The sequence below is a fragment of the Rhinoderma darwinii genome, chromosome 3 (genome assembly GCF_050947455.1).
Source record: "Rhinoderma darwinii isolate aRhiDar2 chromosome 3, aRhiDar2.hap1, whole genome shotgun sequence".
Classification (NCBI taxonomy): domain Eukaryota; kingdom Metazoa; phylum Chordata; class Amphibia; order Anura; family Rhinodermatidae; genus Rhinoderma; species Rhinoderma darwinii.
Window position 1 is genome coordinate 171,638,684 of NC_134689.1, and position 27,676 is coordinate 171,666,359.

Below are 27,676 nucleotides of genomic sequence, written 5' to 3' on the forward strand. Positions count from 1 at the left end.
GTATTGACGTATATGGATGTTATTGCTGAAACAGGTTTTCTGTCTGCCCTGGACTTTATAGGTATTGATATATATTTTGTTTTCTAGAACCAGCCTGTGGAAGGAGCTTTATTGAAATGACATATCTGTGAATTACATAGCAATTTTCACTCTGCACCAACCGTTGCACGTTAATAACAACAACAAAAAAAGACGTGGGGTCAAAAGGCTCACTACCCTCCTAGATGAATGCCGTGAGGGGTGTAATTTCCAAAATGAAATCACTACTTAACTGTACTAGTACCTTAAAAGCTGTTCAAACAAAATATGGCGCTTGAAAACCATTCAGGCAAAATCTGTGCTCCAATTGCAAATGGCGCTCCTTCCCTTCTGAGCCCTGCCATGTGTTCATGCAGCAGATTACGACAACATATGGGGTATTGCCAAAACGGGAGTGCTAGCAAAAGAAATTGCGGGGTGTGATTTTCCGATAACACAAGCGGAGTACAAAATATGGGGTGCTGAAATGGCAAATCTGTGAAAAAAATCTAATTTTCACTCTGCACCATCTTCAGCACATTATTATTTGTAAAACACCTGGTGGGTCAAAATGCTCACTTTACCCCTAGACGATTGCCTTGAGTGGTAAGGTTTCCAATATCCAGTTTATGACCACATGTTTGGTATTTCCGTACTCTGGAGAAGTTGCTTTACAAATGTTGGGGTGCTTTTCCTCATTTATTTGTTGAAAAAATAAAAATTTTGTGGTAAAGCTACATCTTATTGGAAAATAATGTAATTTTTCATTTTCACTGCCCAATTCTAATGAAATCTATGAAACACCTGTGGGGTCAAAATGCTCACTATACCCCTAGATGAATTCGTCAAAGGGTATAGTTTCCCAAATGGAGTCACTTTTGTGGGGTTTCCTTTGTTTCGGCACCACAAGACCTCTTCTAACCTGACATGGTGCCTGAAATATAATTTAAGAAAAGGAAGGCCCAAAAATCCTCTAGGTACTCCTCTGCTTCTGAGGCCGGTGTTTCAGTCCAGTAGCGCACTAGGGCCACATGTGGGATATTTCTAAAAACTTCAGAATCAGGGCAATAAATATTCAGTTGTGTTTCTCTGGTAAAAACCTTCAGTATTACAGGAAAAATGGATTAAAATGGAATTTCTACAAAAAAAAATGAAATTTGCAAATTTCCATTCCACTTTGCTTTAATTCCTGTGAAACGCATAAAGGGTTAAGAAACTTTCTAAATGCTGTTTTGAGTACTTTAAGGGGTGCATTTTTTAAAATGGGGTGATTTGTGGGGGTTCCTAATATATAAGGCCCTCAAAGCCACTTCAGAACTGAACTGGTCCCTAAAAAAAATAGACTTTTGAAATTTTCTTGAAAATTTGAGAAATTGCTGCTAAAATTATAAGCCTTGTAACGTCCTAAAAAAAATAAAAGGATGTTCAAAAAACGATGCCAATCTAAAGTAGACATATGGGAAATGTTAGCTAGTAACTATTTTGTGTGGTATAACTATCTGTCTTACAAGCAGATACATTTGAATTTAGAAAATGCAAATTTTTTGCAAATTTTCTCTAAATTTTGGTGTTTTCCACACAAAAATATTGAATATATCGACCAAGTTTTTTCACTAACTTAACCCCTTGAGTACCCAGCTCATTTTGGCCTTGAGGACCAGACCCATTTTTTCAAATCTGACATGTATCACTTTATGTGGTAATAACTCCGGAATGCTTTTACCTATCCAATTGATTCTGAGATTGTTTTCTCGTGACATATTGTACTTTAGTTTAGTGCAAAAATTTGGTCGATAAATTCATTGCTTATTTGTAAAAAACACCAACATTTAGCAAAAATATGAAGAAATTATGATTTTTCCAATTTTAAATGCATCTGCTTGTAAAACAGATGGTAATACCACACAAAATAGTTACCAATTAACATCTCCCATATGTCTACTTTATGTTTGCATCGTTTTTTGAACGCCCTTTTATTTTTCTATGACCTCACAAGGCTTAGAACTTTAGCAGCAATTTCTCATATTTTTAAGAAAATTTCAAAAAGCGATTTTTTCAGGGACCAGTTCAGTTCTGAAGTGGTTTTGAGTGCCCTATATATTAGAAACCCCCATAAAACACCCCATTTTGAAAACTGCACCCCTCAAAGTATCCAAAACAGCATTCAGAAAGTGTTTCAACCCTTTAGGCGTTTTACAGGAATTGAAGGAAAGTAGAGCTGAAATTTTCAAATTTCATTTTTTTTTACAAAATTCATATGTAATACATTTTTTTCTGTACCACAGAAGGTTTTACCTGAGAAACGCAACTCAATATTTATTGCCCAGATTCTGCAGTTTTTAGAAATATCCCACATGTGGCCCTAGTGCGCTAATGGACTGAAACACAGGCCTCAGAAGCAAAGGAGCACCTCTTGGATTTTGGGACCTCCTTTTTTCAGAATATATTTTACGCACCATGTCAGGTTTGAAGAGGTCTTATGGTGCCAAAACAGTGGAAACCCCCAAAAGTGACACCCATTTTTTAAACTACACCCCTCAGGGAATTTATCTAGGGGTATAGTTAGCATTTTGACCCCACAGGTATTTTGCTATATTTTCTGGAGTTAGTCTGTGAAAATGAAAATCTACTTTTTTTCTGGAAAAACGTAAAAATTTCTAATTTTTGCAAGAAATAAAGGAGAGAAAGCACCCCAACATTTGTAAAGCAATTTCTCGCGATTACGGAAATACCCCATATTTGGTAATAAACTGCTGTTTGGACCCACAGCAGGGCTCAGAAGGGAAGGACCCCCATTTGGATTTTGGAGCTCTGATTTTACTGGAATGGTTTTCAGTGCCGTGTCACGTTTGCAACGAACTGGAGGGACCTAAACAGTGGAATCCCCCCAAAAGTGACCCCATTTTGGAAACTATACCCCTCAAGGAATTTTTCTAGTGGTATAGTTATCATTTTGACCCCACAGGTTTTTTGCTGAATTTATTGGAATTAGTCTGTGAAGATGAAAAGAGACTTTTTTTTTGAAAAAACACAGAATTTTCTAATTTTTATAAGTAATAAAGGAGAAAAAGCACCTCAACATTTGTAAAGCAATTTCTCCTTATTACGGAAATACCCCATTATGTGGTAATAAACTGCTGTTTGGACCAATGGCAGGGCTCAGAAGGGACGGAGCACCATTTGGATTTTGCAGCTCAGATTTTGCTGAATTGGTTTCTGGGGGGCATGTCGCATTTGCAGAGTCCCTAAAGTACCAGTACAGTAGAAATTCCCCAGGTGTGATCCCAATTTGGAGACTATACAAAATTAAATTAGAGGTGTAGTGAGCATTTTGAGCCCTCAGGTGTTTTATAGATTTTATTAGAATTGGTCCGTGAAAATGAAAACATTTTTTTTTCCAATAACCTGTAGCTTTAGCTCAGAATTTTTCATTTCCACAAGGAATACAGGAGAAAAGACACCCCAAAATGTGTTACACAATTTCTCCTGATTACGAAAATACCCCATATGTGGTTGTAAACGGCTATTTGGACATACGGCAAGGGTCTAAACGGAAAAAGTGCAATTTCGTTTTTGGAGTGGAGATTTTACAAAATTAGTTTTTGACGCCATGTTGCATTGCGCTGAGGTACCAGTACAGTGAAAACTCCCGAGAAGTGACCCCATTTATTAAACTACACCCCTCAAGGAATTCATCTAGAAGTGTAGTGAGCATTTTGACCCCCAAAGGTTTTGCAGAAATTAGTGCACAGTGGATGTTGCAGATTGAAAATTGACATTTTCCACATATATGCTATTTCAGTGCCCAATGCGTTGGGCCCAGCTTGTACCACTGGAGACATACGCCCCATAAATTGTTAAGCGGTTCTCCAGAGTACGGTAATACCCCATATGTGGTCATAAACCGCTGTTTGGGCACACTGCCAGGCCCAGAAGGAGCGCCATTTGGCTTTTGGAGCGCAGATTTTGCTTGGTAGTAGTTTTGTTTAGTGTTTTACTGGTGTTTCAGTTTATAATGTGGGGGCATATGTAATCTGTGCGGAGTATATACATTTTTTGCGTGACACACTGTCGTTTTTATTGGTACCATGTTTGGCTACGCGCGACTTTTTGATCACTTTTTATTCCATTTTTTTTAAACAACGTGACCAAAAAAGGAAATTCTGCCATTGTTTTTTATGGTATTTTTTTTACGGTGTTCACCGTGCGGGATAAATAATATGATATTTTTTTAGGTCAGGCCGATACGAACGCGGCGATACCTATTATGTCTAGTTTTTGTCTTTTTTTTCATTTTTTTTCTAATTATAAAGGGCTTGATCAGGGAAACAAGGCGATTATTGTTTTTATTATGTAAAACTTGTATTAATTTATTTATCTAAAACTTTTTTTTTAAACTTTTTTTTCACTTTTTATTTTACACATACTAGGGGACTGGAAGATCTGATCTTCTGATCCCCTGTACAATACACTGCACTACTTCTGTATGTACTGATGTAGTGCAGTGTATTGTAACTGTCACTTTACAACTGACAGTTGAGCCTATTACGTCCTGCCTTGGGCAGGACCTAATAGGCTCCTGTACCTGGCAACCAGGAAGCCGTTGCTAGGCTTCCTGGTTGCCATTGCAACCATCAGAACCCCGCGATTTTTCGCGGGGGGGGGGGGGCAATGGGGTGCAGAGGGAGCCCCCTTCCTCTGTATCAATCACTTAAATGCCGCTGTCGCTATTGACAGCGGCATTTAAGGGGTTAAACTACAGCGATCGGAGAGGACAGTGATCGCTGTAGTTGCAGTGGGATGTCGGCTGTATATTACACAGCTCCTGTGCCCGCTTCATCCTCAGGGCGTTACTATACGCTCATTTTCGGGAAGGGGTTAATAAAAATAGTGTTTGTTTTTTTTACACCGCTTTCTCTGATCTCCTCACGTATCTCACAGAAGTGAGGAGATCAGAGAAAGTGACAGGAGCTTTCTCCTGCAGACGACGTCACAGACGGCTGTGATTGGTCAGTCTTCAGAGACTGACCAATCACAGCAATCGCCGGCATTGGGGACTGCTAATTGGTCCCCAGGACGGTAGCAGAGACGGTTAGCTGTCAATGACAGCTGCCGCCGCTGTTCTGTCACTATGTGATTTCACATAGTGACAGTTTATTCCTGCGCCGTAATAGTACGTCGAAGGTACGCTGGAATAAGCGGCCAGCGACGTACTATTACGTCGAAGGTACGCAAGGGGTTAAAGTACAATATGTCACGAGAAAACAATCTCAGAATCGCTTGGATAGGTAAAAGCATTCCAGAGTTATTACCACATAAAGTGACACATGTCAGATTTAAAAAATTAGATTGTGTCATAAGGTCCAAAAGTGGCTGCGTCCTTAAGGGGTTAAAGACGTCATATGTTACACAATGTACACATATTTGACATCCATAATCACAGGAGAATTAGAGGATTAAATTTTTGGTGTAAATATTTTTCATTGAACTACTATTTTAAAACATAGCATGAAACAAATTAGAGAAAAAATTATTTTTCTTCGTGTTTCTGACCATTTTTCCCTACAAAATGAATTGATATCCACTCCAATTTTAAACGATAAGAAAGCCCTATGTGATCTGCATAGAAGAAGCAAAACATTTTGGGGTAGACAAAGTAACAAAAAATAAATTTACCTTTTAGAATGCAGCATTTCAAAAGGTAAAAACACCTAAAGGGTTAACAAACTTATTAACCCCTTCCCGACATTTGACGTATCCATATGCCAAAGTCGGGTAGCGGAAGTATGGAACGGCTCACAGAGTGAACCCGCTCCATACGATGCCGATGTTGGCTGTATGTCAATAGCGACCGCTGCATTTAAATCGTTAGAAAGAGGGGGGCGACCCCCTCTAAAAGCTCATCGTGCCCCCCACAATGCAATCGCAGGGTGGCGATGGTTGCTATGGCTGCCTGGGGGCGTAATGAAGGCCTAATGAATACCTATTGTGCTCCCATTAAGTGCTGCCTCTGGCAGGGCTTAATAGAAGCTTGTCAGAATCACGATATACTGCAATATATTAGTATTGCAGTATATAGTGCAAGCGATCTAACGATCGCTGGTTGATGTCCCCTAGGGAAACGAATAAAAAAAGTAAAACTGAGTAAAATAAAGTTGTTTTGTTATGTAAAATAAATAAAAAATATTAAAAGTTAAAAAAAAAAATTTTTCCCCCTAGAGCATAGTAAAATAAATAAATAAACATAATTGTTATCGCCGCATCCGTAAAAGTCTGAACTATTACAATATATCATTATTTAACCCGCACGGTGAACGCTGTAAAAAAAAAAAATTGTGAACGCCAGAATCTCTATTTTTTGGTCACTTCATCTCCCACAAAAAATTAAATAAAAAGTGATCAAAACGTCACATTTACCCCAAAATGATGTCATTTAAAACTACAGCTTATCCCGCAAAAAATAAGCCCTTATACCACTTAATCGACGGAAAAATAAAAAAGTTATGCCTCTAAGAATTTGGCGACACAAAATAAATTCTCTTTTTTACACTTAGGTTTTTACTTGCAAAAGTAGTAAAATATAGAAAAAACTATATATATTTGGTATCGCCATAATCGTATTGACCCACAGAATAAAGTTAACATGTTGTTTTAATTGCACAGTGACTTCGGTAAAAACGAAGCGCAAAAAACAACGGAGGAATCGCTGTTTTTTTAATTTTCTACCCCACATATAATTTTTTCCCGTTTCCTAGTACATTATATTGCACAATAAATGGTGCTACGAAAAACTACAACTCGTCCCGCAAAAATCAAGCCTTCATAGGACTATATCAATGGAAAAATAAAAAAGTTATGGTTTTTGGAAGGTAGGGAGGAAAAAACGAAAATGAAAATCTGAAAAATGGCTGCGGCGGGTAGGGGTTAAATTGATTACAATTTGGAAATTTTCTTGAAAATGTAAAAAATTGCTGTTAAACTTATAACATTTCCAAAATAATAAAGACAAGTTCAAAATATTTGGTAAAGGTTATTTACTAATTTGTGTGATATAATTATCTGTTTTAAAACAGAAAATGAAAGTTTGAAAACTATAAATTTGTAAGAATTTTCGGTTGTCTTGTTTTTTTTTTTATAAACACAAAACGTATTAACCAAAATTACTACGAAAATAAAGTACAATGTGACACAAGAAATAATTTCAGAATCGCTTGGATCAATAGATTCATTACAAAATTAGGCTTTCACACCACATTTTTGCATTCTGTTGAAAGGTACGATTTTATTTTTTGGTAATATTTATCTTTAAAAGAGTATGGAAAAGGACACAAAAATTATGCAGGCTCCTGTTTACCTATTCTATTAAATTTGCCTTAGAAATCAATGGCAACAAGATAGGAATCCTGTTGCATGGTGTTGTAAAGCTATCCCTTTTTTTATCTTGGAAAAAAAACAAAACAGTGACTTTCAGCAGGATGCAAAAAACGTGGTGTGAACAGGGCCTTATTTCCACATAGAGTGACAGATGCTTGATTTAAAAAAAGAAAAAGGAGCTACGTCCTGAAGGCCAAAATCGACTGCATTAGGGGTTAATTGTAACATGCTTGGATAAATGTTTCCTGGATGTTTTTCAAAACACTCTTTAGTAGGCTCTGTTCACATCACTTATATGTGAATACTTTCAAAGTACCGTATGCACTGGGACACATACGCTGAACATAACCACATGCCCCCATTCACCCAATGGAGGCCAAAAGCTTTTTAGCCTTTATCTGCGTTATTTTTTTTTTTTAGTAAGCGCAGCCTTGGGCCTTATTCACACGAACGTGTCCATTTTGCGTGCGCAAAAAATGCTGCGTTTTGCGCGCGCAAAAGTTTAGTGTGGCATCTGTATATGGTATGTGGCTGCGTGATTTTCGCGCAGCCGGCATCATTATGATACTCTGTTTTTATGTTACAACAGAGTAAAGAAGGAGGGGCTTTTATGTTTCCCTTCACTTCTTTAACAACTGTAGCACGAATCACGAGCGTCACCCGGAAGTGCTTCCGTCTGCCGTGCAACGGCACCCTCTGACTTCAATGGGTGCGTGCTGCGCGAAACTCGGGCAAGTGTAGGACATGTCGTGAGTTTTACGCAGCGGACACACGCTGGGTGAAAATCACTGACAGTCTGAACGTCCCCATAGCCTAACATAGGTTCTTGCGACAAGTGTGACTTTCACGCGCTTTTCACGGACGTAATACGCGTTCGTGTGAATAAGGCCTTACGCTGAATATATACGTCGGGGAATACTCCACTTCCAATTTGCCCTGCATAGACAAGTTCAGATGTTGCAGAATTGAAAATCTACACAGAAAAATACCTTCAATTCAAATAAAAAACATGTTTTAAAATTCCATTCATGTGATGTAGAACATCTATTTTAGAATGGAGTACGGGAATTTCACATTTGCAGCATCTGTTGCAGATTTCCTGAAGAAATGTTATGTTTTCTGTGTCCCTGCAACCTTGTTGGAGCCCTAGAGGCAGTGAAAGTACCTGGTGATGAGCACCCTCCTGGCCCTGTCCCTGTCCTCCCAGTTATTTCAGCAGTGCCTCAGTCTACTGCTACTTCACAATCCACTGTTATGTAACGATGTAGTGAGACTGAAATGATACAGACACAACTTGGTGGAGAACCAGGATGGCTTTGGGAAAATATTTGAGATACGGAAGTTCTTCTCCCCTCTTCTCAATCCGCTTCTCATGGTTAAGCCCTCATTGCTATTTGTTGTGAAACTTCTGGAAATTAGTGTATTTAAAACAGCAAAGTATGAGAAAACCCAACTTAGTATTGATGTGTTTTTGTATACAATGTAAAACTTCTGTATTTAATAGTATGTGTATAGCATTGTCAGACGATCACTTCTGATCAATCATTAGGCCCCATGTACACGACATCTATCCCGAAATACTGTCCGTAAATACGGTCCGTATTGCATCAGTATTCCATACGTATATATGGATCCGTACAAAAAGAGGGAGGTTGCAAATGATGTCATCAACATGTTGCCTAGCAATGCTTCCGTAAATACGGACGGTTTACAGATGTACATCAGTAGACGTCCGTATTTATGGAACTCCCATAGACTTCTGTGGGAGAGTCCTTGCCGTAATTAGGCCCCATGTATGCGTCCATAAAATCACCCGTAATTACGGGCCCATTCATTTCTACGGCCGACCGACACCTTCCCGTATGTCTACGGGAGGGTGTCCGTGCCGTAGAAACCTGCGGAAAAAAATAGGACATGTCCTATTTTTTTATTTTACGGACCATGCTTATATACTTTATAATGGGAGCACGGGTCGTAAAAACGTCCGGTTGTCCGTGGCTGGCCGTGCCCGTAATTATGGGTCGTCATTATGAGCACGGTCGTGTGCATAAAGCCAAGATAAGGACAGGTTCTATAATTTTTTCAGCATGGACACCCATCAGTAAAAATACTGAAAGGTGTCCGTGGCCAATGGAAATGAATGGGTCCGTAATTACTGATGAAAAATACTGTCGTGTACATTGGGCCTGACTTTCCACCTTTTTACAACTGGATGGATGATTCAGTCTGCCATGTTTTTGAGTGGAACATTTGAATGAATGATTAAACGTTTGACTGATTTGGCAATGTGCCATCTGCTTTTAAAATCATATCCACATGCTAAATATGTTTATTATAGCATTCTAAAATTATTTATACAAAAACATTTTAATAACTAATGCTCTTTTAAACAAAATTATAACTGTATTGTCAGTGTGATTGTAATAAAAACATCAACTTTTTTCGTTGCATAGATTGGCACTTTTAAAGCACATGATGGGGAATATTTTTTAGAACCATTGATGAATTATGATGGTGAGGAGCATGAATATGAGCACAGCAAGCCACATCTTCTCTACAAAAGGAAACAAAAAACTGAGGATGATTCTGGAAAAGCAAATGCAAACTGTGATATATCAGGTACAGTTTTAATGGAGGATTACAATAAAACAAGTAATGGTACAGCCGTGTGAAATATGCACAGAACAATTCTTTCTGTGAATGCAAATAGACACATTTTTGAATAAAGTCTTAAAGTGAAAACCAAAAAGTTTTGTAAAGACCTTGCCTAAATCAGGAAATATAGTAATCTGCTCTAAAGTCTATTCTCTTCTATACAGACAATGCTTAATTCCACAATGATTGTTTTAGGTTTTAAGCTAAATATTATAAATCAACACAGTAAATATTTTACTGTCTTTCTTACTAGCTCTAATTGTAATCTCAATTATTCATTAATATGTTGTCACCATTGTTTACCAATGTATGCATCTTATTAATAAATGCAACACGGGCATGACAAATTTGGTCTCCAAAGTTCACAACTTGGCCACAAATGTAAAACATTATTTGCATAGTTGATCAGGTTGAAAAAAGACACCGGTCCATCAAGTTCAACCTATAATCCTACCGTGTTAATCCAGAGAAAGGCAAAACCCCCATGAGGTTGACGCCAATTGCCACATTATGGGAAAAACTCATCCCTGACTCCAAAATGGAAATCCAGAATAAATCCCAATGGATCAACATCCCATCTGCAGAATCTAGTACTCATAACCTGTAATACTATATTTTTCAAGGAAGGCATCAAGGCCCTTCTTGAATTTATTCAAAGAATCAACCATCACAACATCGTATGGCAGAGAGTGCCACAGTCTCACTGCTCTCACAGTAAAGAATCCCCGTCTGTGATGGTGGTGAAACCTTTTCTCCTCTAGACGTAGAGGATGCCCTCTTGTCCTTCTTACAGGCCTAGGTGTAAAAAAACTCTTTAGAAAAATCTCTGTATTGTCCAATTATACATTTGTACATTGTAATTAGATTGCCCCCTAAAGGGGATTTTACACTGTGCGATTATCATGCACACGAGCGTTCATATAACGCTCGTTGCCGATAATTGCGCTGTGTTAAAAGGGCAGCGATCAGCGGATGAACGAGCAAACTCGATCATCTGCTGGTCGTATCGTTTTAAAACAGTTAAATATTATCGTTATCGGCAGCACATGTTCCTGTGTAAACAGGAAGACGCGCTACCGACATGATAATGTATGGGGACGAGTGATCGGAGTAACGACCGCTAATCCCCATCCATAGCTCCGTGTGACAGGAGCAAACGAGCGCCGATCAACGACGTCTCGTTGATCGGCGCTCGCTGCATCGGCCGAATATCGGCCGGTGTAAAAGGCCCTTAAGCCGTCTTTTTTTTTTTATACTGAATAGCGCCAAGTTTGATAACCTTTCTGGGTACTGCAATCTGCCCATTCCCTTAATTACTTTGGTCGCACTTCTTTTTCACCCATTCTACTTCAGCAATGTCCTTATTATACACAGGTGCCCAAAATTGTACACAATATTCCTTGTGTTTTCTGACTAGTGATTTGTATAGAGGCAGAACTATATTCTTGTCTTGAGCATCTATGCCTCTTTTGATGCATCCCATCATTTTATTTGCCTTGGCAGCAGCTTCCTTGCACTGGTTGCTAATGGTAAATGTACTGTCCACCAATATCCCCAAATCTTTTCCAGTAGTAGTTTTACCAAGTGTTTTACCATTTAATGCATAATTGTAAAATCTGTTGCCTCTGCCCAAGTGCAGAACCTTACATTTATCCACATTAAACTTAATTTGCCATTTCTCTGCCCAAACCTCCAGCTTCCCCAAATCCCTCTGTAGTATTACATTAACCTCCTCTGTGTTGATTACTTTACAGAGCTTAGTATAATCTGCAAATACTGAATTTATACTCGGTAAACCTTCTACAGGGTAATTAATAAACATATTAACCCCTTAATGACCAGGCCATTTTGCGTGTTAATGACCAGGGATTATTTTTTGTTTTCTCACGGTCGCATTCCAAGAGTCGTAACTTTTTTTTTATTCCATCGACTTAGCCGTATAAGGGCTTGTTTTTTGCAGGACGAGTTGTATTTTTCAATTGCATCATTTTTGGATGCATATAATATATCAATTAACTTCTATTAACTTTATTTTAGCAGAGAATTAAAAATAAGCAGCTATTCCAGCATTGATTTTTACACAGTTTACTATGCAGCGTAAATAACCTGTAACCTTTATTCTATGGGTCGGGACAATTACGAGGATACCAATTATATAAAGGTTTTATGTTTTCCTACGTTTGCACAATAAAAACCCTTTCTCCAGTCAATGTGGCTGTACGTGGGCTTGATTTTTGCGGGCCAAGGTGTAGTTTTCATTAGTACTATTTTGGGATACATGGGACTTATTGAGTAACTTTTATTTTCTTTTTTTATTGGGGGTATGGGAGAAAAGAGAGAATTTTATCGTGTTTTTTGCGTTTTTCATCCGGCGGTTTAATCAATGTGTTAATTTTATTGTTTGCGTCGTTACGGTCACAGTGATACCATGTATGTATATGTGTTATTTGTTTTGACAATGTATACTTATTTTATTTTTACTTAATCTTTTTTTTTTTTTTTTTCATAAACTTTATTTAACTGCTTTACATTTTTTTTTTTTAGTCCTACCAGGGGACTTCACCATGCGATCTGCTGATCGCTTATATAATGCTTTGGTATACTTAGTATACCAAAGCATTATTGCCTGTCAGCGTAAAACTGACAGGCAATCTATTAGGCCATGCCTCTGGCAGTTACTGAAGGCAGACCTGGGGGCCTTTGTTAGCCCCCGGCTGCCATGGAAACCCAACGGCACCCCGCAATTTCTTTGCATCCCCCCCAATGTGTGACAGGGGGAGCTCACGCCCTCTGTTAAACACAGTGGATGCCAGTGTCGGTATTGACAGCAGCATCTAATGGGTTAAACTGCCGGAATCAGAGCGTGCTTCGATGGCGGCAGGAGCCATGCTGTGTATAACGACCGTGCTCCTGCCGCTGATCGCGTGGGTACAGTGACAGATATATCCGTCCTTATGCAGGAACTAGCTCCTGCATAGGACGGATATATTCGTCCTTCGTCGTAAAGGGGTTAAAAAGAAGAGGGCCCAATACTTAGCCTTGTGGAGCCCCACTGGTAACTGTGACCCACTCTGAGAATGTACCATTAATAACCACCCTCTGTTTTCTATCACTGAACCAGTTGTTGACCCAATTACACATATTTTCCCCCAGTCTCAGCATTTTCATTTTATATACCAACTTCTTAGTATCTAAACCATCTCTTAGAAAACCCTCAAGTATTTTACCCACAATGGAGGTTAAACTTACAGGCTCACTTTTTCATACAGAGCCCTGGTTTTTCGGGACATGTGTCACATTGATATATTGTGTCCTTCCTTATCCCACTCTTATAGCAGACTTTGCACCTCTTCTGACTTTTTTTTCCCTTCTTGCCAGTTTGGGGAACTTCTCCTGGAAAGTGTTGCCCTGGTACGATGCGTGTGGCCTCGCTTCCAGAAGTACTGGGAGCCCCCCTTCTTGGTCCCTAAATATTAGGTTCTTGATCACCACTTGGTACAATGCCATCTGTATGATGTGCACGGCCAGCTTCTTATACCACACCACATGGCGCTGTAGGGCTTCAGGACTTGCTCTGACAAGTCCACCTCTCCCTGTACCTATTGTAGTCCAGGATGCAGTCTGGTTTGGGGGGTCTCTGTACTGGTACCTCGTACAGGTACATGGGTACTGGTGTGGCCATGTATTGTTGTCAATACAAGGACATCTCTCTTGTCCTTGTACTTGACACACAATATGTTGCTGCTAGAATGTGCCCTGCTCACACCCCTTCTGAGTGTTTGCCCAAGCAGAGTCTTAGGGAGGCCTCTCTTCTAGTAGTGCCGCATGCCGCAGTACTTCTGGATGCGAGGCACTTTCAAGAGTGGGACGCTGGTATAAAAATTATCCAGGTAGAGGAGGTAACCCTGGTCCAGCAGTGGGAGCACCAAATCCCACACAATTTTTGTATAACTCCCAGTAAGGGTGGGGGGGGGCATTCTGGGGGCTGAATACTGGTGTCCTTCCCTTCATATTTCCTAAATTTGTAAGTATACCCTGATGCACTCTCGCACAGCTTATACATCTTCACGCTGTACCTTGCCCTCTTACTCGGCAGGTACTGGCGGAATTGAAGCCTCCCTTTAAAATGTACCAAGGACTCATCAATAGAAATACACTTCTCGGGGGTATATGCTTGGGAAAACAGGGCACTGAAATGGTCTAATAGGGGTCTCCGTTTATACAAACGGTCAAAACTGGGGTCATCTCGGGGTGGGCACTGCTCATTATCAGTATAATGTAAGAAGCAAAGTATTGCCTCATTTTTTATTTTTTTAGGTTCCAGTTCAGTTCTGAAGTTGCTTTGAGGGGCCTATATATTAGAAACCCCTATGAAACACCCCATTTTAGAAACTAGACCCCTCAAAGTATTCACAACAGCATTTAGAAAGTTTATTAACCCTTTAGGTGTTTCACAGGAATTTAGAACAAAGTAGAGGTGAAATTTACATTTATTTATTTTTTTGTCAGAAAATCCTTCTATTCAATTTTTTTCTGTAAAACAGAAGGTTTTACTAGAGAAACGCAACTCAATACTTATTTCCCAGATTCAGCAGTTTTGAGAAATATCCCACATGTGGCCCTAGTGTGGTAATGGACTGAAGAACCGGCCTCCGAAGCAAAGGAGCACCTAGTGGATTTTGAGGCCTCCTTTTTATTAGGCACCATATCCGGTTTGAAGAGGTCTTGTGGTGCCAAAACAGTGGAAACCCCCCAAAAGTGACCCTATTTTGGAAACTAGACCCCTTGAGGAATTCATTGTAGTTTTCATGGGGTGCATGCAACTTTTTGATCAGTTTTTATTCTATTTTTAAGAGGCGTGGTGACTCAAAAACAGCAATTCTACTATTGTTTTTTATTCTATTTTTTTTACAGCGTTCACCGTGCGCTATAAATGACATTCACTTTATTCTGCAGGGCGATACGATTACGGTGATAGCATATGTTTATAGATTTTTTTTATGTCTTATGGCGTTTGCACAACAAAATACTTTTTGTAAAAAATCATGTACTTTTTGTGTTGCCATATTCTAGGAGCCAGAACTTTTTTATTTTTCAATCAAGAAAGTGGACTTGAGGGCATGAGGCCCTGATTGCAATTCTAATACACTGCACTACATGAGTAGTGCAGTGTATTAGAGCTGTCAGCTACTCACTGACAGCAAGCATAGCGTGTCCTGGCTTCCGTAGATGGCATAGCCATTGTTAGGCGTCCGGTTGCCATAGCAACCATCGCTGCCCGCTATCATAGCGAACGGTATAGGACGACAGCTGTCACAGCTCCTGTATGTGTCGGGAAGACGGCCGAAATGGCCATTCCTCCTGTGACGTACTATTCCGTCATGGAGCGCAAACGGGATGGTTACCATGACGGAATAGTACGTCACTGAGCGTTAAGGGGTTAAGGCTGCTCTTCAATTCTTGCTGGGTTAAGCAGGTGACATTTAATGAGAATTTACATAATCCCAATTCATGTCATCTGACATACAGTAGAGAAAACGGCGTTTAATAGATTGGACTTTTCCTCATCCTCCTCCACCATTATACCCATATTATTTTTGAGAGGGCCAACACTTTCAGTTTTCAGTTTCTTATTATTTATGTATTTGAAAAATATTTTTTCAGGTTATTTCTACTTTCTTTGGCAACGAGTCTCTTTTTCAATCTTTGCTGCTTTTATTTGTCATTTACACAACTTATGTTTTTCTTTATAATTATTTGATGCCTCGTCACTACCGTCTTGCTTTAGTAGTTTGAACGCTTTTATCATTTATTGCCCCCTTTATTGTTTTATTTAATCACATCGGTTTCATCCTGTTCCTAGTTTGTTTATTCTGAGGTATATATTTTTCACAGGACCTATTTAAGAGGCTTTTAAAAATGTCCCATTTAGTTTGTGTATTTATATTTTTAAGGACATTGTCCCAGTTAATGCCCGTAAGGTCATCCTTTAGCCCATGAACATTAGCCTTTTTGAAGTTTAGTGTTGTTGTAGGTACTCTACCAAACATCGTATTAAAGGATACATGAAAACGTATTATGTTGGGGTCACTATTACCTAGGTGACCCCCAACCTGTACTCTTTATATCCTGTCTGGCCTATTGGTTAGAATTAGGCCTAGAAGTGCCCCCCCCCCCCTTTATATTAGGCTCAAAAGTAAGAAACCATAATGTATGACAAATTTTTAGTAATGGGAACATCTGGAAGGGATAAATATTATTTTCCAAGTCGTCTCCACAGCAACACACCTGAAATTGCCACCTCCTTATAGGGACAAGAAACAAAACACAGAGAATTTCAAAGCCCTACCCTTTCTTCCATCTGCTTTTTCCTATCAGAGGGCAGGCGTGGCAGAGATGCGCTGGGAGCTCTTTATGGAGCCCCTGATATCTTTATGTACCTGTGGCTATGGTGGGAGCCGGCATCCTGCTCTTCCTCCCGTTATAGGCAGCAGCCAGGTAACTGCAGGGAAGCTCTCCCCAGGAAAGATCCCCCCAGCGGCAGCTCGAAAATGGCTCAATGAGTGGTGGCATATTTGGACGACTATGATGCGCTCCTTCCGGTCATTCCGCTGTGATGCCGGGCGACAGAGCGCTGCAGAGGATCCACACTGCAGTGAGACACTGGCGGCACAATTTAAAAAGACTCTGCTGATCTGAGTTCTGTGGTGCTTCTGTTTTGAGTCCTCTAGTCTTTCAAGCGTGAACCCTCCAGCCAAACCGGGCTCTGAATCTGCAGTGCCCTCTTCTGCTTCTGGTCCAGTGAGTAACTTGTTTTAAGAGGTTCCATTTATGGAATACTTCTGATCGTTCTCTCTGTCATTGTATTTACAAGGAGAGAAGGATCCATCCAATACCGGTAAATCAAAGGTAAAAAAGTGCATAGGGCCTGTATTTCCGTATACTTGCAGTTTGATGGAGAGGCATACGGAGGTTTTTTTCCTGACAAATTATGAATCTGTCTGAAAAAAATGTAGCATGCTCCATTTCATGCTGCACTAGGCTCTGTTCACATCTATACATAGAAGGTTTACATGGAGGGTATTCTCTGGCGTATACTTCCGACGTATACCTCCGATGTATGCCACTGTATAGCCATAAAGTAGCGTACATCGGCCATTGGCCGCAATGTTAAAAATATATTGTGCGGAATACGTTCTTTTGCATTGGCTGATTGTATAGGAAAGTACAGTCTGCTGCACATTCCTATACAATAAAAAAAAATATGCCATCGCATACTACCCCGACGGAGGCCAAAAGGACTTATTTTTTGGCCTCTACTTAGGTGAGGTGCATACGCCAAACTTGTTCATATAGAGAGATGTGAACAGAGCCTAACTAAGTTTTGTTTTTTTCTTCACCTAGTGGCATTGCTGCTAGGGAATAATTTATGGCATACACAGTGATGTAAGTGTCAGGGTGTCTTAGGGGATATAGCACAGAACGTACAGCGTTAGGACGTTATGTGGTGTGTCGCATTTGATGTCCTGACGCTGTCCGGTACCAGGACCTTCTATTCGCCACAGCATCAGGACCTGAAGTGGCAGCCTATTAGGATGCGGGGTAGGCCCCAGAGGTCACAATAACGCCTCTACTGGGGTTATTGACAACTGTAAAGGCTACTAAATGCTTTGAAATCCATCTCATGCGGATTCTTATGCATGAGACTGAGTTAATTTAGAGCGAGAGGGCAGTACAGTACTACAGGTAACCGGCAATCCTGACTACTCCCAGTCTTTTTTTTTTTTTCCCTTTAATAAGCAAATCACAAAAAAGGAAACACAAAAAAAAGGAAGGAAACAGAGCACATCGTACATACATGCAGTGGATTTAAAACGTCTACACACCACTGTTAAAATGGCAGGTTTTTGTCATGTTACAAAGTCAGTACAAGATTAATCATTTCAGAACTTTAATGTGACCCATAATCTGTACAATTCCATTGAAAAATAAACTGAAAAATTTTAGGCTGGAAAAATAAAAACAAAAATAATGTGGTTGCATAAATATGCACACCTTAAACTAATACTTTGTTGAATTACCATTTGACTTTATGACAGCATTCAGTTTTTTTGGGTAGAAGTCTATAAGCATGGCACATCTTGACTTGGCAATTGTTGCCCACTCTTCCTTGCAAAAGCGCTCCAAATCTGTCAGATTGCAAGGGCATCTAGTATGTACAGCCCTCTTCATGTCACCCTGGGCTCTGGCTGGGCAATTCCAAAACTTGGCGCTTCTTCTGGTGAAGCCATTCTTTTGTTGATTTGGAGGAAGGCTTTGGGTCGTTGTCGTGCTGAAAGGTGAAATTCTTCTTCGTCTTCAGCTTTTTAGCAGAGGCCAGCAGGTTTTGTGCCAATATTGACTGATATTTGGAACTGTCCATAATTCCCTTCACCTTGACTAAAGTCCCAGTTCCAGTTGCAGAAAAACAGCTCCAAAGCATAATTCTGCCTCCACTATGCTTCACTGTGGGTAGGGTGTTCTTTTGGTGATGTGCAGTGTTGGCTTTGCGACAAACATACCTTTTGGAATTCTGGCCAAAAAGTTCAACTTTGGACTCATCTGACCATAACACGTTTTCCCACATGCTTTTGGCAGACTTGATGTAGGTCTTTGCTAAACATAGCCGGGCTTGGATGTTTTTCTTTGTTAGAAAAGGCTTCCGTCTTGCCACCCTACCCCACAGCCTAGACATAAGAAGAAAACGGGAGATTGTTGTCACATGCACTACACAACCAGTACTTGCCAGAAAGTCCTTCCCTCTCCTTTAATGTTGCTGTAGGCCTCTTGGTAGCCTCCCGGACCAATTTTCATCTTGACTTTTCATCATTTTTACGTCCAGTTCTTGGTAATGTCACTGTTGTGCCAAATGTAATCCACTTCCTGATTCCCGTCTACACTGTGTTCCATGGTATATCTAATGCCTTGGAAATTCTTTGGTACACTTCTCCTGACTGATGCCTTTCAACAATCCGATCCCTTTGATGTGTTGTAAGCTCTTTACGGACCATGGCTCTTGCTGTCACATGCAACAAAGAAAATGTCAGGAAAATCCTAATAGAACAGCTGAACTTTATATGAAGTTACTCAGTATCATTTTAAATAATGGCAGCTCTGTACTGACTACTATTTAACATGAGTTTGAATGTGGTAGGCTAATTCTGAACCCAACCACATTCCCAATTATAAGAGGGTGTTCACACTTATGCAACCACATTATTTTTGTTTTTTATTTTTATTTTTCCCCTCTAAATGATTTCAGTTTGTTTTTCAATGGAATTGTACAGATTATGGGTCACATTAAAGGTGGAAAAAGTTCTGAAATGATTCATCTTGTACTGACTTTGTAACATGACAAAAACTCGCATTACAACAGGGGTGTGTAGACTTTTTATATCCATGTATGTATGAAAAGTGGACAAGGCAGGACACACCACAGGGAGACACATAAGAACAAGTGTGTATAAGGGTATGTGCACACGAGAACTGTCTTTTACGTCTGAAAAGACAGACTGTTTTCAGGAGAAAACAGCTGCGTCATTTCGGACGTAAAAGCTCCTCCTCGCATTATGCGAGGCGTCTTTGACGCCGGTAATCTTGAGCTGTTCTTCATTGACTTCAATGAAGAACGTCTCAAATTACGTTGCAAAGAAGTGTCCTGCACGTCTGAAAATAGGTTGTGTGAACCCAGCCTTAGGAAGGATCAACAATGCAGTTAGTTATACTATATTAGATAAAGATGTAGAAACCCAAGGTTCCCAACATTTAAGTCTGCCTATGCTTATGATTGGAAGATAAGATTAGTTCACATTGCATATGATTATTGACCTTAGCACAAATTTCTGTTATAGAGGGAAATACAAGGGTACCTCTATAATACAAGGGTTCCTCTATAAGGTCAATATGAAGCAGGGGTAACTCTGGTGAAGGAATAAATGACATAGATGTAATGGTCGATATCATCTGGAAAACCGCAGTCCAGCAAGGTTGGATACGTGGACTGAACCACCAGACATGGGATAAAGTGCCTCTCTCTCCACATTCCCTCCTACACATCGGGGAATAATCAGGATAGATATGACATAACCTATCTAGGGTGAGATACCATCTCATATGCATCTTTTTTATTTGTTCTAAATGATTTATACAACGAGAGGTACGGGCTGACCAAATCAATGCCTTAGGCTTCATTCACATCTGCCTCAGGGCTCCGTTCCGACGTTCCGTTGGAGCTCTCCGTCGGAATGGAGCCCTGACTGGCACAAACTGAAACCATAGGTTTCCGTTTCCATCACCACTGATTTCAATGGTGACCGATCCGGTGCAAATGGTTTCAGTTTGTCTCCGTTGTGCAAGTGTTCCGTCGTTTTAACGGGATGAATACCGTAGACGACTACGGTGTTCATTATATTTGAATACGACTTTTATTATATTTTTAGATTTTTTACAACTTTTTTTACACTTTTTTTTCTTTAGTCCCATTAGGAAACTTGAAGGTCCAACTCGCTGATTTATTTTCTAATACATTTCACTACTTATGTAATGCAATATATTAAATCTGTCAGTCGTTCACTGACATCAAGCCGATTAGGCTCTGCCTCCGGGAGGCTTCCATAATGGCAGACCAGGAGGCCATTTTTAGGCCTCCTGTTGCCATAGCAGCAATCATCAGCCCTGCGATCACATTGCAGGGCTGCAGATTTGCTACAAACGACTAAGATGTCCCTGCTGTTACAGGAGGGTGTCAGCTGTAACATACAGCTGACACCCGCCGCTGATGACACGGGCTCAGCTTCTGAGCCTGCGCCATCTTGCTGTCGGTACCGGAAGCCTTTTGGGCCCAGCCTCCAGCCGGGGCCGGGAAGGCTTCCATACTTGGCAGACCGGGTGGCCAGTACTAGGCCTCCGGTTGCCATTGCAGCCACTGGCACCCCGGCGATTTTGTTGCTGGGGTGGCGATTTGCTGCAAACACCTTAACTGCAGCTATAGTTTTTTACGCTGCATTTAATGGGTTAATGGCGGGGATCGGAGCTAACTTCGATCCCCGCCATTACAGCACAGTGTTAGCTGTAACATTCAGCTAACACCTGGGGATGATCATGCCACCGACTCAGCTTCTGAGCCGGTGTCCTCCAATTGTCGTATGGATACAGCAAATTTCGGGAAGCACTAGCTTTCCAGGACGTATCCATACGACAAATGTCGGGAAGGGGTTATTCTTCAATTTACGTTTACAAAATCAACATCTCATATACCCTTTCTGGACATATCTTTGACTGGGGATGTTCGAAAAAAAATTGTTATTACTTCCTTGTTTCATAAGCCAACAGCAGGCAACACTATTTTAGACGCGTCACATTGCCACCATGTTCACACCATTAAATCCATACTGCAAGGGGAATTTGTCAGAGCAAGAACAGTATGTTCAAATAATGATGCCCTTTTTAAACAATGTCAATACATAGAATTAAAACTAACTAAGGCCCCATGCACACGACCGTAAAAACTCCCGTAATTACGGGCCCATAGACTTCTATTGGCCACGGGTACCTCCCCGTATGCTTACGGTAAGGCTATGGGGCTCCCGTAATTACGGGTGACTACGTGTGTGCACCCGTAATTACGGGAGCGTTGCTAGGCGACGTCAGTAAATAGTCACTGTCCAGGGTGCTGAAAGAGTTAAATGATCGGCAGTAACTATTTCAGCACCCTGGACAGTGGCTACTGATCACAATATAGATAAAGCTGTAAAAAAAAAAAAGACGTTCATACTTACCCAGAACTCCCTGCTTCTTCCTCCAGTCCGGCCTCCTGGGATGACGTTACAGCCCATGTGACCGCTCCAGCCAATCACAGGCCAATCACTGGCTGCAGCGGTCACATGGACTGCCGCGTCATCCAGGGAGGTCGGACTGGATGTCAAGAGAAGGACGCGTCTCCAAGACAACGGCCGGGTAAGTATGAATTTCTTTTACTTTTATTACGGAAAGGGCTGTCCCTTCTCTCTATCCTGCACTGATAGAGAGAAGGGCTGCTGATTAGTGCAGTGCTTTTTGCAACCAAAAACGTGTCCGTAAATACGGGTGGAATACTGGTGACACCGGACCCGTATTTACGGGCACGGGTCCGTAAATACTGGTGCAATACGGGTCGAATACGTGTGACCAAGGACCCGTATGTACACCAGTATTTACGGGTGGACAAAAATATGGTCGTGTGCATGGGGCCTAAGAGAGGCTATAAAAAATGGATGTTGAATAGAGTTGTCCACTATATAAAAAATAAGACCCAAGATTATCTTTTAGCAGAATTGTAATGGCAGGAAGGAGGTGAAGGGAAAGTGAGCCCTAATCTACCCACCGCCCTGTCCCTGCCTACTTGCAACGACCCGCCCTAGGCGACGAGGTACAACTGGGCGGCGGTCCCTACGCTGGCTAAGTGCACAGGAAGACAAACAGGGAACACGCAAGGGAAGGGGCAGTAGCCACGGAACGCCACGAGGAAACGGGGCGGCGAACGAACAGTCAGGACCAGGACGAAGTGAGTACACCCGAGCGGACACGGAGACAGAAGCAAGCCAGGGCAAGCAAAGCAGGTCAAGCAGAACTGCAGCAAGGCAGAAGCACGGCAGAAGCAGGCTGGAGCAAGCAGCAGTGGGGCCAGGAATCCAAAAGAATTACAAGCACTGAGGGAGAGCACAGGGCAGGTAATAAAGGGCAGGGGGCGGAGCTAACTCCGAGAGACCAGGCCGCGATAGGCTCTCCCACTCCTGAGCCTGCCACCCTGGTTGGTGGGAGAAGGTGTCAGTCGAACAGGTCTGGCCTCAGGTGTGGATTGATTAATCCCAGGAGTGTAGCTAGATGAAGTACCTGGCAGATCCCTAACAGTACTCCCCCTTTTATGAGGGGCCACCGGACCCTTACTAAGGGGACCCGGTTTAGTGGGGAAGAGGAGGTGGAACCTCCTGATCAATACCCCAGCGTGAACATCACGGGCAGGTACCCAAGTCCTCTCCTCCGGCCCGTATCCTCTCCAATGGACCAGGTACTGGAGGGAGCCCTGGACCATCCTACTGTCCATAATCTTGGCCACCTCGAATTCCACCCCCTCAGGGGTGAGAACGGGAACAGGAGGTATCCTCGAGGGGGACCAGGACGGGGAGCAGCGTTTAAGGAGGGAGGCATGGAAGACGTCATGTATGCGAAAGGATGGGGGGAGCTCCAGACGGAAGGATACAGGGTTGAGGACTTCAATGATCTTATAAGGTCCAATAAATCGGGGAGCAAACTTCCTGGACGGGACCTTAAGGCGCAAGTTCCTGGACGACAACCAGACCAAATCCCCGACGACAAACCGGGGGTTAGCAGAACGTCTACTATCCGCCTGAATCTTTTGTGCGCTCTGGGACGCCTCTAGGTTCTTCTGAACCTGGGCCCAGACAGTGCACAGTTCCCGATGAACCTCCTCTACCTCAGGATTATTGGAACAACCAGGGGAGACGGAGGAGAACCTAGGGTTAAACCCGAAATTACAGAAAAACGGGGAGACCCCTGACGAGTTACTGACCCGGTTATTCAGGGAAAATTCAGCAAGGGGAAGGAATGAGACCCAATCGAATTGACAGTCAGAGATGAAACACCTTAAATATTGTTCCAGGGATTGGTTGGTCCTTTCCGTTTGGCCATTGGTTTCGGGATGGAAGGCGGAGGAGAAGGACAGATCAATCTCCAACTTTTTACAAAAAGCTCTCCAAAATAAGGAAACAAATTGTACCCCTCTGTCAGAAACGATATTGACTGGGGCCCCATGGAGACGCAGGATGTGTTTCACAAACAAAGAAGCTAACGTCTTGGCGTTAGGTAGCTTCTTAAGGGGCACAAAGTGGCACATCTTGCTGAAGCGGTCGACTACCACCCACACCACCGACTTGCCCTGAGATGGAGGCAAATCGGTGATAAAATCCATGGAGATATGGGTCCAAGGTCTCTGGGGAATGGGCAAGGAACGTAGTAGGCCCGCAGGTCGGGACCTAGGGGTTTTGGACCTAGCGCAAACCTCACAAGCGGCGACGTAAGCCCTAACATCTTTAGGCAACCCAGGCCACCAATAGTTTCTGGTAATGAGGTGTTTGGTGCCCAGGATGCAAGGATGACCGGATAGAGCGGAGTCATGGTTTTCCCTGAGTACCCTCAGCCGGTATTGCAGGGGAACAAACAGTTTGTCCCCAGGGACGTTCCCGGGAGCTGCACCCTGATCAGCCGCGATATCAGAAGCTAAATCAGAATCCGTGGCAGAGACGATTATACCAGGGGGTAAAATACAAGCGGGATCCTTCTCGGAAGGAGGATTGGCCATGAAACTACGTGACAGAGCGTCAGCCTTAATATTCTTGGACCCAGCCCTATAGGTAACCAAGAAATTAAATCTGGTAAAGAATAGTGCCCACCGAGCTTGTCTAGGATTAAGCCTCCGGGCCGATTCTAGGAAAACCAGATTCTTGTGATCCGTAAGGACCGTTACCTGGTGTCTGGCCCCCTCCAGGAAGTGCCGCCACTCCTCAAAAGCCCATTTAATGGCTAGAAGTTCGCGGTTGCCAATATCATAGTTACTCTCCGTGGGCGAAAACTTCCTAGAGAAGTAAGCACAGGGGCGGAGATGGGTGAGGGAGCTGGTACCCTGGGACAGGACGGCCCCCACTCCCACCTCGGAAGCGTCAACCTCCACAATAAATGGCTCCTCTTGGTTGGGCTGAATCAGCACGGGGGCCGAGATAAAGCACTTCTTGAGAGTCTCAAAGGCCTGGACGGCCTCAGGGGGCCAATGGAGGACATCGGCACCCTTGCGGGTAAGGTCCGTAAGAGGCTTAGCGACGACCGAGAAGTTGGCAATAAATCTCCTGTAATAGTTGGCGAACCCTAAAAAACACTGTAACGCCTTAAGGGAGGCAGGTTGGACCCATTCCGCCACAGCTTGAACCTTGGCAGGGTCCATGCGGAATTCATGAGGAGTGAGGATTTGCCCTAAAAATGGTATCTCCTGTACCCCAAAGACACATTTTTCAGTCTTAGCAAACAGATTATTCTCCCGAAGGACCTGGAGCACCTTCCTGACATGCTCCACGTGGGAGGACCAGTCCTTGGAAAACACCAGTATGTCATCAAGGTACACAACAAGAAAATTACCCAGGTACTCTCTCAGGATTTCATTAATAAAATTCTGGAAGACAGCAGGGGCATTACACAACCCAAAGGGCATGACCAGGTATTCGAAATGACCCTCGGGTGTGTTGAACGCAGTTTTCCACTCATCCCCCTCTTTGATGCGGATAAGGTTATATGCCCCCCGTAGATCGAACTTAGAAAACCATTGGGCTCCCTGAACCTGATTAAAAAGATCCGGAATCAAAGGAAGTGGGTACTGGTTCCTTACGGTGACCTTATTCAGGTTACGATAATCAATGCACGGCCTAAGACCACCATCCTTCTTCCCCACGAAGAAGAAGCCAGCACCTACAGGAGAAGTCGAGGGGCGAATGAAACCCTTGGCTAGGCATTCTTGGATATACACCCTCATCGCTTCACTTTCAGGACATGAAAGATTAAATATCCTACCCTTAGGAAGCTTGGCACCAGGCACCAAATCGATGGCGCAATCGTAATCTCTATGGGGGGGCAACACCTCGGAGGCCTCCTTAGAAAACACATCGGCGAAGTCCTGAACAAACTCAGGAAGTGTGTTTACCTCCTCCCGGGGAGAAATAGAGTTAACAGAAAGACATGACATCAGACATTCATTACCCCATTTGGTGAGATCCCCAGTATTCCAATCAAATGTGGGATTATGCAACTGCAACCAGGGAAGGCCTAAAACCAGATCAGACGATAATCCCTGCATCACCAGTACAGAGCACTGCTCCAAATGCATGGAGCCAACCAGGAGTTCAAAAACAGGAGTATGCTGAGTAAAATAACCATTAGCAAGGGGTGTTGAGTCGATTCCTACTACAGGGATAGGATAAGGTAAATCAATACAAGGCATCTTTAGAGACATGGCAAATTCCACAGACATGATATTAGCAGATGAGCCAGAATCCACGAAAGCACTGCCCGTGGCAGACCGGCCAGCAAACGAGACCTGAAAGGGAAGCAAAATTTTATTGCGTTTCACATTAACGGGAAATACCTGTGCGCCCAAGTGACCTCCCCGATGATCACTTAGGCGCGGAAGTTTTCCGGCTTCTTATTCTTGCGCCTTGGACAGGTGTTCAGTAGATGCTTGTCGTCCCCACAGTAGAAGCAGAGACCATTCATTCTGCGAAACTCCCTACGTTGTCGAGGGGACATGGAGGCCCCGAGTTGCATAGGTACCTCCGAGTCCTCCGTGGAGGGGCGAGGAGACGGGACCTCGGGGGGAATCGCAGAAAAGTCAGAGGGGAGCACACTGAAGCGTTCTAGCTGACGTTCCCTGAGACGTCGGTCAAGTCGTACTGCTAGGGCCATAACCTGGTCAAGGGAGTCAGGCGAGGGGTAGCTAACCAGCAGATCCTTCAGGGCGTCAGATAATCCTAACCTAAACTGGCACCTTAGGGCCGGATCGTTCCACTGAGAAGCTACGCACCACTTCCTAAAATCAGAACAGTATTCCTCAACCGGTCTTCTACCCTGACGTAAGGTCACCAGCTGACTCTCGGCTAAAGCAGTCCTGTCAGTCTCGTCGTAAATGAGTCCGAGGGCAGAGAAAAAACGATCAACAGAGGAAAGTTCAGGGGCGTCAGGGGCCAAGGAGAAGGCCCACTCTTGGGGCCCTTCCTGGAGTCGGGATATGATGATACCCACCCGCTGGTTCTCGGAACCTGAGGAGTGGGGCTTTAGGCGGAAATACAGTCTGCAACTCTCCCGGAAGGAGAGAAACGTCTTACGGTCCCCTGAAAACCGGTCAGGTAACTTGAGGTCGGGTTCTAGAGGTGAGGTGAGGGGTACTACTAAAGCAGCGTCACCCTGATTGACCCTTTGGGCCAGGGCCTGGACCTGTAGGGAGAGGCCCTGCATCTGCTGGGTCAGGGTCTCAAGGGGGTCCATGATAGCGTCAGCGTAGGAGAAATGGTAGACTAGGTAAGGGCTTGTAATTATGTAATGGCAGGAAGGAGGTGAAGGGAAAGTGAGCCCTAATCTACCCACCGCCCTGTCCCTGCCTACTTGCAACGACCCGCCCTAGGCGACGAGGTACAACTGGGCGGCGGTCCCTACGCTGGCTAAGTGCACAGGAAGACAAACAGGGAACACGCAAGGGAAGGGGCAGTAGCCACGGAACGCCACGAGGAAACGGGGCGGCGAACGAACAGTCAGGACCAGGACGAAGTGAGTACACCCGAGCGGACACGGAGACAGAAGCAAGCCAGGGCAAGCAAAGCAGGTCAAGCAGAACTGCAGCAAGGCAGAAGCACGGCAGAAGCAGGCTGGAGCAAGCAGCAGTGGGGCCAGGAATCCAAAAGAATTACAAGCACTGAGGGAGAGCACAGGGCAGGTAATAAAGGGCAGGGGGCGGAGCTAACTCCGAGAGACCAGGCCGCGATAGGCTCTCCCACTCCTG

At 42.9% G+C, this 27,676-nt stretch overlaps 1 protein-coding gene across 1 annotated transcript in view; it reads left to right on the forward strand.

Annotated features, from left to right (window-relative positions):
- The window catches only part of ADAMTS20 (ADAM metallopeptidase with thrombospondin type 1 motif 20), a 411,884-nt gene that overhangs the window by 36,276 nt on the left and 347,932 nt on the right, over window positions 1-27,676 (forward strand). The window contains exon 3 of the mRNA XM_075855030.1: window positions 9,846-10,011. Within this exon, the coding sequence (XP_075711145.1) occupies window positions 9,846-10,011 (166 nt within the window). The remainder of the gene's footprint in view (window positions 1-9,845; window positions 10,012-27,676) is intronic.